Genomic DNA, 18,757 nt, shown 5'->3' with positions numbered 1-18,757 from the left:
GACACATTTTCCGCGCGATTTCAAAAGATCTTTTAGGAATAGAAGAATTAGGGCGTGAAATATTGAAATATTGAATTGTGTGTGCCACACTGTTTCGAGATATGTTTCGAGTTCAATTTTACTGGTTCTACGGAAAACATACACGATGTATCGAACCCATATATGTATTAATCGTTTTTTTCTTTTCAATATAATGTGTACCTATGTATCAAGTTTAAATTTTTAGAATGTAATATATTGAATTTCGATTTTTCAAACGTAATACATACGTACATACATATGTGTATGTACATATTGTGACTGCCAATCAACAAATTCTTTAATCCATTCACCTAACTCAATTTTTCCTTCAATGGATTTCCTTCAATCAATAATACGAAAAGCATAATGAGCTACTCTATTGTATACTTGAAACGCGGGAATACTATTGCACATATATGTCTGTATACTGTATACTGTATACGTAATACGTATATGTATTATGTCTTCGGACGTAATTGTTATTGTAGAATAATAATAGTAATAGTTATTATTGTCGAACCAGTAAAATTTAATCGGAGAATCATTCTAAAATAATAAGGAACAAGTAGAAACCGAGGGGAAAATGGCGACGGAAAGCACAAAAGACATTACATACAAGAAAAATTGTAGCAAAAGGGCGGTTGTTTAACCCCTTAACTTAATTTCACTTAGGACAAATATATATCATTTAATACTTGGTATATTATATGCGTACACATGTGCGTAGTTTACTAATTTTTTGTGAAATAAATTCCGATTTCCTGTTCATACACCTTCTATAGAAATATGTTGGCTTACACAAATGTCGATCTTTCACATTTCTATCTTTCTTGATAAGGAAATACTTTTTTTCTTAGAAATTTCTTTATACATACATTGTATACACCTGACATTGCTCTATTTCGTCTGAAATAGTGCAACTATGTATCGTACTCGAGTTCATCGGTTTCGGCTGGTTAGACTGTTAAACCCCCTCCGAACCCCCCCCCCCCCGCTATTATGTAGATACATATTATCGTATAATATGCAGTGAAGCTCTGTCCATTCGAACGCATCCATTATAATTTCACGACCGCTTAACATAATGAAGTAAAATCACTTACACTTATTCGAATTTCGAATCATCCCTGCGTTACCGTGTACATATAATTCAGCCATCCGGCTTACTACATATTCTCTGGCACTAGCGCCAGTACGTATAATTCTTGCGATAAGGGCCGCCATATCGATCGAATTTCGCGAATCAATTATTTCAATCTACCTGCATCCGCCTTTCGAAGCTGCGGATTCACGCGGATCCCCTTAACTTTTCAATGGAGTTTGCGCCAGCCAGTTGTTCGGGTCATCACAGTCCCAGGATACTATTCACGCGAATTTCCCTGTCTTGTATTATGCTCGTGAACAGTTGTACATATGTTGTATTCTCCATCAATGCTGATTGTGAGCAAAAAAAAGAAAATCTTTCCGATCTTTCGATCGGAAATTATTATATTTGCGTCTATGTACTCTATTTCGATGCGTCTCGGCAAATTGGAATCAACGCTTTTCTGTTTAGAGTTTGACGTTTTCCTCTTTTTCGTTGTTTTTTATCACCTTCTCTATAAACCTGTCCCCACTCTTCGTTAGCCCGTGCCCAGTTTTTCCAATTTCCTAGGATATCCTACAAAGCTCCAAATTTTTTTCCTCCTGTTCCTCTGCGATATCGATTAGCTTTCCATTTATTGCAGTTTCTTCCTTTTGTCTCTTTGCTCTAGTTGCTTTGGTTTATCCTCTACCATCTGTTTTTTATTGTCTACTATTGCTGACCTAGATGCTTCTATCCTCTCTATCCACCTGATCCTCTCATTCATCGACAGTCTTCATTCCCCGATTCTCTATACTATTCTTCTGTTAATCTATACTATTCTTGTTAATATGTTGCGCAAGGCAGATATCGAAACTCGAAAGGAATAAAACGGAAGTAAACTGGCCCTGAATCGGTGTTACGAAAGTTCGCCGCCGAAAGTCTTGTTTGCGTTGGTTCGGTTACTTGATTTTAGTAAGTAATTGGAAACTGTTTTAGCATCATCGTGAACCTGTTATTCGCTGGAGCTGGAGCTGGAGCTGGAGCAGGAGAGTATACACTCAAGTTTCTTTCAACTTTCAAGCGAAGCGAATAAGAGGTACATACTATGTACTACATACACATACAGACGGAGCAGTTTCTAGTTAGACTGGAGATTCGGATAATTTCACTAATGTGAACGAGCATTAACTTCCTATATCTCTATCGTGTTCTCGTTACGTATGTTAGCGTCCACGTGTTTAAGCCGAGTCAAAGGCTGTTGTAAAGACGACCCTAAGATTGTAAAGATTTATGGTACCTGGTCGTCTGGTCGTACGTGGCGTCTTGAATAGGGATGCATGAAAATGAACAAAACCGTCGTCGGGCGATGGCAGGTGGGCCACTTTGGGCTATTCAGCTATCGTTCGGAAAGGTCATGTTTCATGAGGTTGTAACGAGTGGTGGGACTTTGTACGAAAAGGATCTGGTGCTTCTGGTGCTTATTATTATGCCTTTTGGCGAGAGGACTGTGTCAGACCCCACGGCACTCACCCCAGAACCGTCTCACAGAGTAAAGTTCACGCGTATACAGTGTCCACAGTGTACTGTGTACTGTGTATAGCTACAGTGAACTGCATCGAGTCGATTGAAACGATTAGACTGCTGGTATTCATGCGTCGCATGTTAACAAAATGATTACAGTTTTATTGTATTACATACTGCGTCGTGTTAAGAGATGTTTACGTTTAGTCCTCGATACATAGTCCCCGACTATTCCACTATGTACATACAATATTCGTAACAGCCTGTATATCATCTGCAGCAGGTGTCGGCGGCACATCTATTGCAACTGATTTACATAAATCAATAATCTGATGCCGGAAATGATAAGTGTTCCAATAGAAATTCATAATCCAGATATTCATTCTTGAACTTTCTCTTCAATTATCCAGAAGATTTCTTTTCATACACAGGAAATTTCTTTCCTTGACTAACCTTAACCAGCCAAGTCGCATGAACTCGAGCAACCGTGTAACATTCGAAGAATAGTAAGAGAATCGAACCCGGTCACCGGTCACCGAATATACAATGTATAGCGCGTAGCCTCTAGTCCAGCTATTATGCAGAGTCCATAGTCTACATATACATAGACTATAGACTATAAACTATATACATAGACATTTCATAGAGCATGTGCACGGTCACGGTCCACGGTTAAGGGGTTAATCCGCTTAGCTCCTGGCAAGCGAATTGCGGTTGGTCTGCGTGTAGAAAAGCGAAGAAACATTAGGAAACAATTCGAATGACCCGTGGCCTCCTCCTACCTCGATACGGCGACATGCCATAGGAGCGAGATTATGTACCTTTCTCTCTTTCTCTCTCTCTGTCTAATTCATCCACACACTCTCTTTTCGTTTCTGTCATACGTTACCTTCAGGCCTCAAGAAATCACATAAAAACAGACGGGTCTGCGCTCGTACGTTGGCAAACGTTGATCGTACGCGCTATACTAATTCTCGAGGCAGCCGACGCGCGACGGCACCCTGCGACGACAACTTTTGCAGACACTATACTCTCTACATTCTGATCCTAATCGCGCGATTAATTCACGTCGCTATTCAATTTTCGAATACATCTTTACCGTTTTCAGCCGTTTAGACGTTCGCGAATATTTATAAACTGAAAATTCTTAAATTATGCCATCGGACTAGACTATTTGTAACTTTAATAAATTCACCATTTAACATCTACGGTACGAATAAAAAGAGATTAAAGTCAGGATCCACCGTATAGCGAGCGAAACGGTCTCGCGATGTCGTAAGTCAAAGCGTATACATATGTACTGTATACTGTATACTGTATACACAATTGGAGTCACCGTGTAATATAGGGTGCGTCTGGCTGCCTTGACTATAGTATAGCAATTTTGTTAACGTACATAACGCCGTGTGCGAACGTCCAATAACGCATATATGTATACGCATATACATATACGCACTACGGTAATATGTAGGAGCATAAAAAAACCGTCGAGAGAGAGATGAAAAAGGTAAATCTGTGTTCATCATTTTTGTAATGCTTTCCTCTTTTGTTCATTTTATCGGTTTGGTTTTTGGATTTGTCTTTTACTGTATTTAGTTTTTTTTTGCGTTTGTTTGTTTGTTTTTTTTTTAGGTACCTGAAACACCGTCACAATAGCCCAGAGTAACGAGTCAAAGTTTTTTCTATCACACTCGACGTCAGAGCTGCCTTTCATCGTTTCACAGAATTTGCAACCAAACAGGTTCATCCCGAGAATACTACAACACAACGAAACGTGCAATGTACTTCCTTATCCGTAAATACATATGTAGATAGATAGGTAGAGATACGTGTGTGTGTGTATGTGGTAGGGGGGGGGGAGTGTGTGGGTGTCCGTGTTTGTGGGTAGCAGAGAACAGTTTTAGATAGAGGATAAAGGAGACAGAGAGACAGAGCTGTGGAATGTGTATGTATGTAGAGCGACAGACAGAGAGGTGGGGAAATTGAATTTTGGGAATTTAATTGGAATTATTTTTTGGTTTTTAGATTAAGAAAAATCGAAGGGTTACATTTACGTAGGCTTGTTGACTGTGTTCAGTCGATGTGCATAGATAGTTTGTAAAAGTGAGACAAAAAGAGTCTCGTCATACCGGCGGAAGATCGAAAGATCATCGCATACAATTTAATTGAAATTCATTATAATTTGAATTGAATGGAATATACGGCAAAATGCAATTCTCACACACATCTAAAGTTCTCCAAAAACAAAAAGACTTCTCGAGAAACCCCATAATTACATGACCAAATAACCTAGACGTTCTGTTCGGAGCATCGAAAATAAACGTTTTTGAAAGGAATTGTAAGTCTAAAAATTTAACCGTGTTATAACAAGTTACCACCAGTTGACTACCAGCTAGCTCGCGTGCGGGTTCGACCGAATCGAGGCCGGTTTTTTTTCTCACAAAATTAAAGCTCCGCAAAGTGAATTTTTGTCGCGAACGTAATTGCAAAGAGAATATTTTTTTCGTACTTTTTCGACCATTTTCTGCGGGTCTAGTCGAGTTGATTACGGTTCGAATGGCCGCGGAGATGACACATGTACGCGCGTACGCGCGCACAAACGGCAGTCAAAGTTTCGAAATTGTTTAAAAACCGATGGCTTACAAAAACTGTCTGCTCGACGGTGCACAATCGAACAAAATGGCGCTGTGTACCACCGAGGGCACGTTTTGAATAAAATAGTTATCGATTCCGTTCGGGAACGAAACGAAACGAAACGGAACGGAACAGAACGGTCTCGCGTAATCAAGTTTCGTTTCAAAGTCAATACGACTTCGTTACTCGTACAGAGAATTGAACAACTTTCGTTCAAAACAAAAATCTTTCGGTGCTTTCGGATAACAAAATGGAGCCACAGTAGCGACGCCTCGGTTCGTTGAATAAACGATTTAGATTTAAAATAAAATGGCTACCGATTGATTGCGAGGGCCACGAATTCATCGAGATACACCTATCAATTTAAACTGTGGGATCATTTCAATATTTATTGTTTAATCTATGACGCGCGATATGGTCCAATTTAGATAGAAAAATTATTGAAATTTTATGGTATATAAAATCGTAAAATCGTATCCACGGTTTAGCGGATACAGGCAGTTTTATTGGGATTGGTAAATAACAATATGTGATTTAATTAAAACGGGGAATTAAAGCAGACACTATTTATTATTTAAATGGTGACGCGCGCGCGCAATTTATGACTCGGTTTGGACAGAGAGATATTATAGAAATTTTATGGGAAATGGAATTGGTAAAAATATTTCGGTAATTAGTTGTTATTCATTTTGCGGTGCCTAAATGTTGGGAATTATTATTTTTGTCTTTTTTTGGACGTTGTGGGTATATTTATTATTGTATATGTATATTTAGGTATATTTTTCTAACAATGAGAGAATAGAAATCACAGAGGGATAGATTGAAAGAAGAGTTTGTAAATAAAGCGAAATACACTCTGAACAGAAACCTATGGAAAGCCGCGCTTAGATCGCCTAATTTCAATAAGCATCGGACTATTATTCAAGTATTGCGAATATCAGCGGTTATCCTGTAAGTAATGTCGTTTTTGGTTATGCGCTCCGTTCTCCAACAAAATTTTCTCCTTCGATTATATTTGATAAGTATTGTTCGATTCCACAGTCTGTTGGCTAAAAAACTTTATACATACGTTCAAGGCACGGTGCATTATACAGGTGTGCCGACTTCCCTCAAAAAACTGAGGCAGATGAGTCGTAATTCTCTGGCCGCCGCCAACGGCGCATGGTCCCAGGTACTGTACATGTGCGAATGAGATTGTGTGTGTATTCAGACGTTGAACATACGCTGAATACACACAATCACACTCATTCGCACAAGTACGGTACCTGGAACCATGCGCCGTCTGGCGGCGGCCAGAGAATTACGACTCATCTGCCTCCAAATTTCAGCATTACAGAGATGCTAAGTCGGCACACCTGTATAATGCACCGTGGTTCAAGGTACATAGTCAACGAGATCTATCGATGCGAACAATTTGAAAATCCCCAGTCACGGTTAATAAGGATATAAAGCGTGAAAATCATATGTGCATGTATGTATTATCGTTAAAACATTTTTCGAAATTGATTATGTCTCGAAATGTTGTATGTTGAATTTTCTATCCAGATATCGCGAAAGCACACTCTGTCGCGACAGATTGTAGCAAGCGGTATCCCCCCTCGATCGTAGCGGGATCCATAGTACATAATCCTAGACACGTGTCCAGAACAGGTTGTATGTATATGGTGAATAAGCGCTTTCTGCTCTCGAAGCCGAATTTGGATTTGCTGAGGAACTGCGCGGCCGAGGACAAATTATGTCGAAGAACGCCATACGAGTTAACCGATTGGATGATCCGAGTGGCTGTGGTTTTATCAATTTCAATCAGGGACCATAACTGCTACTACGTATCCCCAAAATGTTCAAAGGTCGAAACAGAAAAAGAGTTACTATTTCTATTTTGAAACGCCTCTGGCTACGAATATTCATTATAAATCTACCAATTTGTTCTGTACGCTTTGTAATTAACCCTGAAGCCACGGAGATTTCTTTTTATGAAATATTTACTTTCCGCGATTGAGTTTCTGCGATTGACTACGTATTTCTTGGAAACATTTTCGATACAGCTGCGCGTTACGGTCTTTGATTTTAGCCGAGTTAGCGCAGCTCTTCACAGTGCAAGCTGTGTGCACGTGTCAAATCCAGGCAATTAGTTTCTAGAAGTGTTGGGTAAGCGCAGAAATTGCCAGCCACAATGCGAGATAGATAGTTTGTCCATTTAAATATTCCAGAGCGACAGCTGTCTTTTTTTAAACTTGTTTGCAAATGCTTTTATTCGCTAATTATTATCAATTCAAGTCGACCAGATTACAATCGGATGCTACGTAATCGAATGATTTTATGTTACGCGACGATACGACACAATATTTTCGAGCAAGGTTAAAGGAGAGTACTCTTTCTCTACTATTCCGTTGCGGACCATGGCATTACTCGCAGGATCCCCTGTTAGCAATAGAAAATCGGTCGCAAGAAGATCGACGCGGTAAGGGCGATTGTGGCGAGCGGCCAATCGAATCGAACTCTGGGTGAACCCCGGTTTAGCGAGAGGCCTTGTGCGCAGCATGATCAGAGAACCGGGGTCGGAAAAGGATCACATATCGTTCATTCGCAAGCTGACTAACGACTATCGATGACCACACCGAGGCGCACGCACTTTGTAGGTATTTGAAAGAACCAGAGAACAAAACTAAAACCAGAAGAAGAAGAAAAAGTGGTAGAAGTAGAAGTAGTAGTAAAAGTAAAAGTAAAAGTAGAGAAAACCGAAATGAAACTTCTGAACGAAAAAGGATAAACAAAGTAGAAGGAAAAGTAGTATAGCAGAAAGTAAATAAAATAATAAACGAAATATAATAGAAGAATAGATTGGTAGCGACAGTGAGAGAAAGTACGAATACACGAATATAATCAATAGGTAATAGATAGAGATATATATATATACATATAGCTCTCATACTTGGTCGCTAGATAAAAAGCATCATGCACACATGAGACAATTTCTGGTATATATACGTATATATATATGTATATATTGATATATTATATTGATAATTCATATATATATGTATAACAGGTGTCCTCTAAAGAAAACGGTCAAAGTAATACACGTTCGATGCCTCAAGCCATGAGAAAGAGCCAACAAGACATCCCTCGTAGACGTGCCAACAAAACACCCATATCGCCATTACCATTAACAACGTTCAGATGAACGCTGCCGATGAACGCTTAGAAAATCAATATATATTTCAAAAACAAAATAATATACAGAGTCCGGTAGCACGTACACGGGCTGGGTCGTGTCACCGAGACGGGGTTGCGAATTAGACAAACTTGGAAAATCTTTGCAGAGAGAAATATCGCGCGCGCGACAAAAACTTTCCGTATTCTATATTATTTTATCACATTTCTTTTTAATTTAATGACAGTAGTTCTTCAATTAACAATTCATTTTTAATTAATACATACATTCAAATATTTTCTACTTGATTCACTTGACATTCGAGTTACTATTATTTTTAGCAAAAACTATTCATTTCGAAACATTTGAACAAACCGTTACGTTTCTCGTTAATACATACATATTAAACAACGGGCGAATCATAAAGAAAGCAAAATAGTAAAAAGAAAATAGATCTTTCCGATTACGATATTGTACATAGATGATTATGTCAATCGGAACGCATCTCACTGATCTCAATGATCTTCGAATGCGTTGTCCAGGTCATGATCCTAAATCATTTCATTTATACCCTGATGACAGGATAAAATATATTTACTTTGCAGTTCATAGAATTATAGCTGTGACCTTAAGATGACTGAATTCTATCCTTGTAAAAATCATAAAAATCGTCAACACGCGTTCCAAGTTCGAACGCTTGTATTCAGCTTTTCCATCTGTACCGGCAACCATAATCCCGCAAACGCACCCTATTATCGAATCTACAACTCGGCCCGTGTACGCATACGCGTAGTAGACAGTAGAACTGGCTGCGACTTGATCATCTATGTAAATGGTGACGATGCAATCACGCGCGGTTACGATCCAAATGCCGTGAGACAAAGTGACAAGCGCATAAACAAGAAAAGACAAGAGGTATACAAAACGGAAGATGTAGTCACCTAAATGGCGCATATCGCGGCTCGAAAAAGAGGGGGGTGGGGCGGGCGGGTGGTTGGTCAGTGGTAGAGTGGGTGGATTGGTTGGGGCGGTGAAAATTTCGAAACGAGAGAAAGCTCCAGGCTCCTGTGGAAGCTCGGAAGCATAGAAAAACAACAAGCTCTTTCCCAAGGTAATGACCACGGATGTCAAATGATTCCGAGGGATTAAACACGGTTAGGATGGAGAAACAATCGAAGCTCGCTTGTTCACGAAAATCTTCTATCGTTCAGCCGTGATCAAGATCACGATTTCTTTCCACGGCGGCGTGAGGACATCCGCGGAGGATCGACTCGAACTGCTTCGGCGATTATACAAAACGCACGTTTAGGCTGATGAAGGACAAAGAGGGGGGGGGGGGGAGGGGGCGACGTGGTGTGATCATCTGAACCGAGGTAGCGAACGATCTACGGGACCCGAGTTTGATCCACGACGCGATCGCGTGTGCGATGGTACCTTGGAGGGCTAAATCGCGAACCGGGAAACCGTGCACCTCCGTTCGATATCGATCGACGACGACGACGACGACGACGACGACGACGACGACGACGACGACGACGACGACGACGACGACGACGACGACGACGACGACGACGACGACGACGACGACGACGACGACGACGACGACGACGACGACGACGACGACGACGACGACGACGACGACGACGACGACGACGACGACGACGACGACGACGACGACGACGACGACGACGACGACGACGACGACGACGACGACGACGACGACGACGACGACGACGACGACGACGACGACGACGACGACGACGACGACGACGACGACGACGACGACGACGACGACGACGACGACGACGACGACGACGACGACGACGACGACGACGACGACGACGACGACGACGACGACGACGACGACGACGACGACGACGACGACGACGACGACGACGACGACGACGACGACGACGACGACGACGACGACGACGACGACGACGACGACGACGACGACGACGACGACGACGACGACGACGACGACGACGACGACGACGACGACGACGACGACGACGACGACGACGACGACGACGACGACGACGACGACGACGACGACGACGACGACGACGACGACGACGACGACGACGACGACGACGACGACGACGACGACGACGACGACGACGACGACGACGACGACGACGACGACGACGACGACGACGACGACGACGACGACGACGACGACGACGACGACGACGACGACGACGACGACGACGACGACGACGACGACGACGACGACGACGACGACGACGACGACGACGACGACGACGACGACGACGACGACGACGACGACGACGACGACGACGACGTATAAAACACACACACACACGATTGACCGCGTTACACGCTGACCGTTGTTGGTCCAACGAAAGGGAACGACTTACCTGAATATAAAGATGAATAGTACTAAAAGGGAAAAGAATACGGCAACGTTATCCATGGTGCGCAGCATGACGAACAGCTGGCGGCGTAGGTTCGGCAGGAATCGAACCAGCTTCAGAATCCGCAGGAGGCGGAAGGTGCGCAACACGCTCAGACCTGAGCTTCCGCTTCGTTCCTCCACGAATGCTTGGAAGATCTCGACCACACTGAACACAACAATGATAGGACAACACGTTAGTCTCGTCAACTGTGACGTTCTGCTCGGTTGATCGTAGCTTGTAGCGTTCCGCGTGCCGCGACGATACCTCCTGTCGCGTGTTTCGATCGCATGTACCTGTGTCAGGACACAGGGCTCGGAATGATTGACTCGCGATACGCGCGACCGGATCGAGGGGCCCATAGCCTTCGAAAATCAGTCGTCGCGCGAGTCAATAATTCCAAACCCTGTGTCCTGTGTGTACATATTCGAATATAATTAATCCCCGAATTATTTCGTGTTTCGATTCGTTTTAATCAGAAAAATGTGACGATTACGTTGTTTCTGAAGTAGTAGTTGTTCAAGCGAATTTTCTCAAATAGTATGGACGAAAGTATGGAGGTTACTCGAAAATCCTCGAAGAATCTAATTTGATGGAGTACTACATACCTTAGCACGACGACAACCCCGTCAAACACGTTGAATCCGTTGCTAATATAGCCAAACGGGCCCTCCGCTATTATCTTGAGTAACAAAACGGCCGAAAACACAATATTGCTTATTTCAACCACTATGGTTAATTGCTCTGGCTGTTGACCGACGAACAGAAAAATATAGCAAGTTTGGTGCGTGTGTTTAAAATCGTAGTGTACCTGCTAGCCTAATGCTAATTACACTGATATAATTAATGCAAGCAGGGTAAGTCGCCGCAAAGTGATTTGAATGTCAGGTGACTTACCCTGTGTACCGTATATACAGCAATGTCTCGAATATGTGCCGACTGACTGAATATATCAGGACCGAAATATGTATTACTTTTGTATTGTGTACAGTGAAGACAGACAGAGACAGAGAGAGAGAGAGAGAGAGAGAGAGAGAGAGAGAGACATCGCTGTAGATCGTGTTTGCATTTCGAGAAGGGACATGCTAACCTGATTATGGTACTCGATGCCCATGCTCAGCGTATTGATCAGAATCGCGACTAGTATACCCTGTTGAAAGTATTTATGCTCGACCAGCTTCTTGATCGACTGTCTGATGCACCGTATCACGCAGATACAGCAGCTTCCGCAGGACCTGAGGAGCCTTTTCGCCCGCGAGGATTTCGCCCATTTGTCAGCCTCGTCCGGCCATTGATCACCAGCTGCCTGCAGCTCGCAGCAACAGGAGCAATTATCGATGTCCGATGTTAGCCACTGTGTACGATCCTCCAAAGTAATGTGTCGATCCCTTATGCCTAAAACAAATGCTCCCGTCTATCGTAATCGTAATCGTGATCGTAATCGTTCCGCTGTGATTTCGGATTATCCCGTTACACACCGTACAATCCCGACCAAAATCAATGCAATATTTGCATACGGTGGCTGATAAACTCTGTACATACATATAGTATCTCGGAAACGGCGAAAGGCTCGCGAGTAGTCACTTGGACCAATGTTAAACAAATTATTCTGTTTTGGAGGTGACAGCGTTTAGGGGGCGGGCGCGGACGTACCGAAACTCTTTTGGCAGACTGTACACGACACAGGCTACTGGCGGCACGGTAGAGTCGTAAATCCACGGCTGGTTAGCTCGGATCGCGTAAACAGACAAGGACTGTGTTACCTTTTGTCAGCGAGTTCAAGAAGGAGTCCAGTGTTAGTTGGCCCGTTGGCAGTGCAGCGCTTAGAGCACCGCCCAGCGCCAGCAACTCTTGACAGGTCATAGCTTCGCTTCTGCTCAGCTCCGCCTGCAACTGTGCCGACACGTGCCCGATGACAGATAGCCCGTGTAACGTTGGACACGTTTTATCAAAAGCATTATAGTACTACGGACAGCAGAGAAATAGTCTAGCTGTAAATTAGCTGATGCGACAAACAGTGCCGTGCGGTTCGGTATCTACCCTACCCTACCCTACCCTATCATACCATACCGCATACCATACCCCATACCATACAGTCCAACAGGTGTTTGCAGATTCATTGTCAAGTGAATTGTATTTCTTTCCATGAAATCGAGAATTTCGCCCGGTAATGTCTACTTTCTATGTCGACAAATAATACATCGCGTTTTTATAAATTTTTCTACACGGCAAACGCTAATTTAAAAATGATTCTTGCCCGATCGGCCTATTTTTAATGTCTATTTCTTCACTGTCAATGTTAATCGTTATTATTTATACTATAGTAGGTGTACAATTAGACTGCGGATTTTTATGCAGTTATGAGAAAAATAAGTAGATCGAATGCAGAGTAAAGTGAAATCATTTGAAGAATTTCAAAATCTACGTATGTATCAAGTATTAATCGAACGCGCCATCATTTGAATGTTGCATATACATGAACGATCGCGATCCACCCAAGTGAAATGGGTCTGCGCGACAGTCCTAAGCAGAGAAAGTCACGGCTAGACATTAATCAAGCATAAACATCGACAACGAAACCGTTCATGCCAAAAAGGTGATATTGTGCATTTGGTGGGACATTAAGGATGTCATTTATCACACGAGTCGCTGCGAGATCTGATCAAACTGTTTCATTGTAGACTGTAGACTGTGTAGACCGTTGCCAACGGTAACTCATCCGTTAGAGTGATGAAATAGGGTGGAAAGGAAATGGATTTACTGGCAGCGAAACCAGGCGAAAAGTTATTAGCTTCGGAATGTTCCCGAGAAGCCAACTTGAACAAGTTTCTTTTTTACTTTGTTAATACAATATGGTATACTCGAAATATCGCTTTGATATCTTTGTGATTTCTTTTCTTATTGATCGAAATTTATCAATTTTTCTCTATGATTTCGAATTTTTCCGTAACCGGAATAAACCGGAATAAACCTTCGGGAATAATCCTGAATAACGTAGAACCGAGTACGGTACGTATAGAATTTTCCAGGTTTCTCTCGAGCCCTGAAAAGTTCCAAAAGACTTTATACGTACACAATGTAACAAGAAGTGGAGGAGCTCGAAATTTAAGAATGATTAAACGATAAAACCATTAAAATAAGATGGATTATTTAGCAGACTCGTTACGTTCGTCGCTGAAGATAGATCGCAGTTTCGCAAAAGTCAAGAGGTGTCGTAGATTTTACTTAAACACTTCCTGGCTTATGATACGGTTAAACATTGGCGTATACCCTTTACACAATCGACCAGCTAAGCAAGCGAGACACGAGAACACACATGGCACAATGAAAGCGGAAAATGAGGACATTAAAAGAAAATGAAGGCGTACGCTTTCTTCGTGTCCCCGCACAGCGAATACGTACAATGTATGTAGTACATTAGGCACACACCGCGCGGAAAGTTCTTGACGTTTCTACGCGTAGAATTGCGATTTCTCTAGACTGTACTCGGTACTCGCGGTACAATGTGCATCGCGTACTTGGCAACCAATTGTACTTTTCAACGATATTTTTATCATTACACTCGTTTCTATGTGAAAATCTGAAAAATATTTTCGCACGAGCTCTAGTTACTAAAAAATTTTATTTCGCGAGCGAGTCTAGTATAGTTCTCGTTCCAACACGATTCCGCCAAGTAGCGGAGTTTTTCGTAACACGTTGAGCGTAATGCGCGGCCGAAGTCTGCTTTGTACTTACTTATGCACGGTTTTCCGCATTGGTATTCCCCAGGAAAAATTAAAAAGTGACATCTAGCTCGCGCGTGAAACCTTTCTGGAAGTGGAAGACTGCGGGACCGCTGGGGTTAGGTCGGACGAGCTTTTATTTCTTCGCGAAAAAAGGGTAAAAAGGGTAAAAAGGGTAATAAAGACGCCGCGGCGCGCTGCGCCGCTCTGGAAACGTGACACGAACTTTCCGGGCGACCTAATAATTTAATAAAAAAGTAGAACTCAAAGCCGCGGATCCCAGAACCCGGTCGTATTAACGCCGCGTACTTCTACCTCTCGAAACATGTTCCCAGCACCGGGGAATCCCGTGAATTTTCATGTTCCGATGCCGAGGGACGCTCTTTCACCAATTCTTCGCGACCCCGGAAACAATTTTTCTACTCACCCGACTACTCACCCGATTCTTATCGTTTCACGCAGCAATTTCTTTCCTTAACGGGTGATTTTTATCAATTTTAGTCAAGAAACGAACAAACTCTTACAATTAAATATTTTTCAATTTTAAATCAGCGAGAATATTGAATTTTCTAAATGCAGAATTTTGAAAAATGCTCGCAATATGATAATTTTGTTTGTTTGTTGAAAATCGATATTAGAGTACATATGTATGTATTTTGAGAATCAGTATGCAACAGGAAAATGCAAAGCGGATGCGAGTGCGATAAGGAAAATGATTTGATGCCAATGAATCGCTGCTGTGCGATCTTGAGAAATTAGTATGATCGGTAGAGAGTAAGTATGTATGTATGTATGTATGTATGTATGTATGTACCTGTATGGGATCGACCAGAGGACTCGACCAAACATTGCCGTCACCGGTCTGTGTCATTTTCTCGCTGGAGCAGACGTTACGTTCGCCGGGCGACACCGTTGAACTTTGTTGCAAAGTGTTTCCAACGCCAGGACTGCCGTGCAACAGCACGACATCGCTAAACATCACGCTGCTCCTTCTTCTATAATGCATGCACGGTGGGCTGAGCAGCGCGTTGTTCGTCTGTAAAATTATATTAACCAAACCAAATCATTTGTTTCAAATCGATCGAAACTGCAGACATTTTCGATTCTATTCTCAACTTGAAGCCTATCAATCGGATTTTATAGATTATTTCACGTCATCTCGAGTACTTTCCCGTACGCCGTACGCCGCGTACACACTGTACACCACCCATTTTGGGTTTGCTGTAAATTACAATTGTTTAGCTTTTTATTTTTTCAAACATTTTACAGATAGATACAGATACAGATACAGATACACATACGAGTACTTGCGTATCTCGCGAATGTAGCTTGTATTTATCGAAGAATATTCTAAAATACCTTTTGTTATCAGAAATATTTGTTAAAGTAAGACTTTGGAATGATTACCGATTAGAGGTATGTACTGTACACACTGAAATATCCAGAAAAATATTTTTCGAATATTTCGAAATTTTCGTTCATTTCTCAAAGACGAAGCGAGTACCGCAAGCTTTATTTCTCTTTTTTCGCTTATCGTTGGTAGTCCAGTCCGATCCATGTCCGAGTCGCTGTTAGCATTTCCTACGTAACATCAGTAGCAGAGATGTACTGTATCGCATATTGGCATGTGTCTGTCAGATCAGCCGCGACCTCCGCTGGGTTCGCGTATTCGTTTATCATAGATTGAAAATGTCTTCGCCACCTTTTTCTCATCGATACTTCGAATTTTCCGAGCGAGCGACACGTATTCGGGTTAGGTTAGAAATTCGAAATTCGAATATCGAATCTCTTTCTTTGAAAACAGTATTACATATGTACAATTATTCTATAGCAAATAAATATTCTAAGAAATATCCAAAATAATTGTTGAAGATAGTTCATTCATTTATAAGAATCCCAAACAGTAAGTAAAAACATTAGAAGAATCGAAAAATATTGGTATGTTATTTTCAAGCGTTTTCGGTTCGTTGGAATCCAGGTAGAAAATGTTTATTCAAGATCCGCTCTATCTATCGATGACATTAGGTGCGATATCGAAATGTCGAGATAGCGGGGATTAAATATTTGAATATTATGTATACATATACCATATGTATACATGGCTGAGAATGTGCGAGTGTTTTACCTGTATGCTGGCTTCGGTGGCGTTGGAGACGACATTATCGCTGCCGTTACAGGACACCGACGACGTCCGATGGATGCCCAAACGGTTGCAGATGTTCGACGAAACATCCGCCTCGGAAACTTCGGGGCTGGCGCGTGGTGCAATTGCCAAATTCCCATTGCTTCCGCCATTGCTGGCGACCGAATTGCCGAGAATCGCTGCCTGCGTAGTCGGCGGACCATTCACCGCGAAGTCGTTTAACGATCCACCACCGCTAACAACACCGACACCTTGTTGCTGATGCTGCTCCGCGTACTCTAGAGCTGCCAGCAGCCTTGGACATCTCCCGTGATGGAGTCTTCTGTCTACCAAGAAAATTCCAACAAACAGCTTACCCCCATTACGTCGTGTACCGAACATCTTTGCCTCTGTATTTCGTATGTCGTATGTCGCGTTCGCGCGTCGTATACTAATCACACGTTACAGCATTTATACAGTATCAACACTTGGAATCTTTTTCCAAAAAGAATATGTAAATATGTAAATATGTAAATTGTATAACAGTTACATTGTTGTCGAAGGGTGTCCGCTTAGCAAAATTTCGGAAATAATCGCGGGTAAGTGACGCGTTCGCGAACAAGCCAAAGTCTCGTATTTGCCATGGCAGAATTTACGTTGCGCGCTACGCTAGTTTGTTATATATTGCGCTCGCGAAACTGTGCGATAAGACGTACCTATAACTATAAATAATATCCAAGTCGGCCGCAGCGTGGTCTAGCTTGCTTACCTCCGGGTAATCTATTCGAAGCAGAAGTGGGCGCGTTTCCTCGAAATGGATGCCCGTGCTGTTGCTGTTCTTTAAGCAAGTTTTGCTCGCGTTTCTGCTGCCTTTTGTATATATACAGCCGGTACCTCTTCATTAGCCGCCTCTTGCCCCTCCGCCACAGGTGTGCAATGTATCTGGGGAAAACACGCGGTTCGGATGCATGAAAATCAGCCGCGCCGCTCGGCAACTATGTACGTATGTACTTCGGTACTTGATCCCACGAGCCACGAGCACACTGCGGCTCCAACACAGACACTCCATCTTTTAATTTCACTTTCAATTCCGAAATATTACACTATATACATACAACCACACAACACACAAAAGAGACAGCATGAGCTTTAGCCTTGCTAATAGAAATACAGTTGGGCTAAAAAAGGAAATAGAAAAAGTATAATAAAAACACAATTCCAATTCCAAAGCTGTTTTCATCGCAAGAAGAAGAGGAAGAAGAGGAAGAAGAGGGAGAACGCATAAATTGCGCGATAATAGATAATCAGATGGAATGTTCCAATTCTAAGACAGGGGTCGGAATTTGTTGACTTGCGACGGCCGATTTTCGAAGGCTACCTCAACTGGCTCGAGAACTAACGACTTAAGTAGGACCGCCACGAGAAACGAGAAACGAGACGCGGCGGCAGGATGGGGGGGGAGTGGCTTTCGAAAATCGGTTGTCGCGAGTCAATCGTTCCGAGCTCTGTTCTAACTCTAACATAACACTCGGATCCGGATCGTCCAAGCCGAAGCAAAAAATGTAAACAGGCAAGGTAAAATGGTGTATCGCGACTGGCGTTCGTTGCCAGAAGAGTGTAAAAGTAAAAATACGCCGTAGAAAATCAATAGCTTGCTAAAATTATGCCGTTCCATTGACGGGAAATTGTGCAATTTTTAGCTACGTACTTGTTCGCTTTTATCTTTTCACCTGTGAACATCGCATTTAGCACGGGGGGCATGGCATATGTATACATATGTGCATATGTATACTATACATATGTAGTATATCGATATACACGTATGTATGTATGTACAAGTATGTACGTGCATATACGCTCGGCAGTGTGCAATGGAATTTTCTACGCGTCGTGTTATCCAACTACATATCCGGTTATCCGTGAGCCTTTGTATTGAAATTCTTCGATTAAAATGTGAAACGCGTGACTCGAATACCTTGTCTGATTTCGCACTTTGCCGGGCTCGTCTAGAAAAACTAATAGCGCGGAAATTAGTTATGAAAGAAAAACGTGATTATTTGTGAATAGAAAAAATTTCTAATCACTGTGTACCACTGTACA

General features: G+C 42.4%; 1 protein-coding gene across 7 annotated transcripts in view; it reads right to left on the bottom strand.

Moving 5' to 3' along the window:
* Ca-alpha1t (Ca[2+]-channel protein alpha[[1]] subunit T) overlaps positions 1 to 18,757 on the bottom strand; it is a 63,185-nt gene that overhangs the window by 18,075 nt on the left and 26,353 nt on the right. For 5 of the 7 annotated variants that reach the window (XM_076445379.1, XM_076445376.1, XM_076445377.1 and 2 more), the window contains 7 exons: positions 17,427 to 17,599; positions 16,661 to 17,004; positions 15,350 to 15,571; positions 12,577 to 12,706; positions 11,904 to 12,208; positions 11,422 to 11,561; positions 10,778 to 10,981 (listed from right to left, as the gene is read on the bottom strand). In XM_076445379.1, coding sequence (XP_076301494.1) covers positions 10,778 to 10,981; positions 11,422 to 11,561; positions 11,904 to 12,208; positions 12,577 to 12,706; positions 15,350 to 15,571; positions 16,661 to 17,004; positions 17,427 to 17,599 — 1,518 coding nt within the window. Of the gene's footprint in view, positions 1 to 4,244; positions 4,366 to 10,777; positions 10,982 to 11,421; positions 11,562 to 11,903; positions 12,209 to 12,576; positions 12,707 to 15,349; positions 15,572 to 16,660; positions 17,005 to 17,426; positions 17,600 to 18,757 lie in introns of all 7 variants that reach the window. The other 2 variants (XM_076445380.1, XM_076445382.1) reach the window with 2 other exon arrangements.

This window comes from Lasioglossum baleicum, unplaced genomic scaffold, assembly GCF_051020765.1.
Source record: "Lasioglossum baleicum unplaced genomic scaffold, iyLasBale1 scaffold0025, whole genome shotgun sequence".
Taxonomy (NCBI): domain Eukaryota; kingdom Metazoa; phylum Arthropoda; class Insecta; order Hymenoptera; family Halictidae; genus Lasioglossum; species Lasioglossum baleicum.
This window is presented reverse-complemented; position numbering and strand designations above follow the sequence as displayed.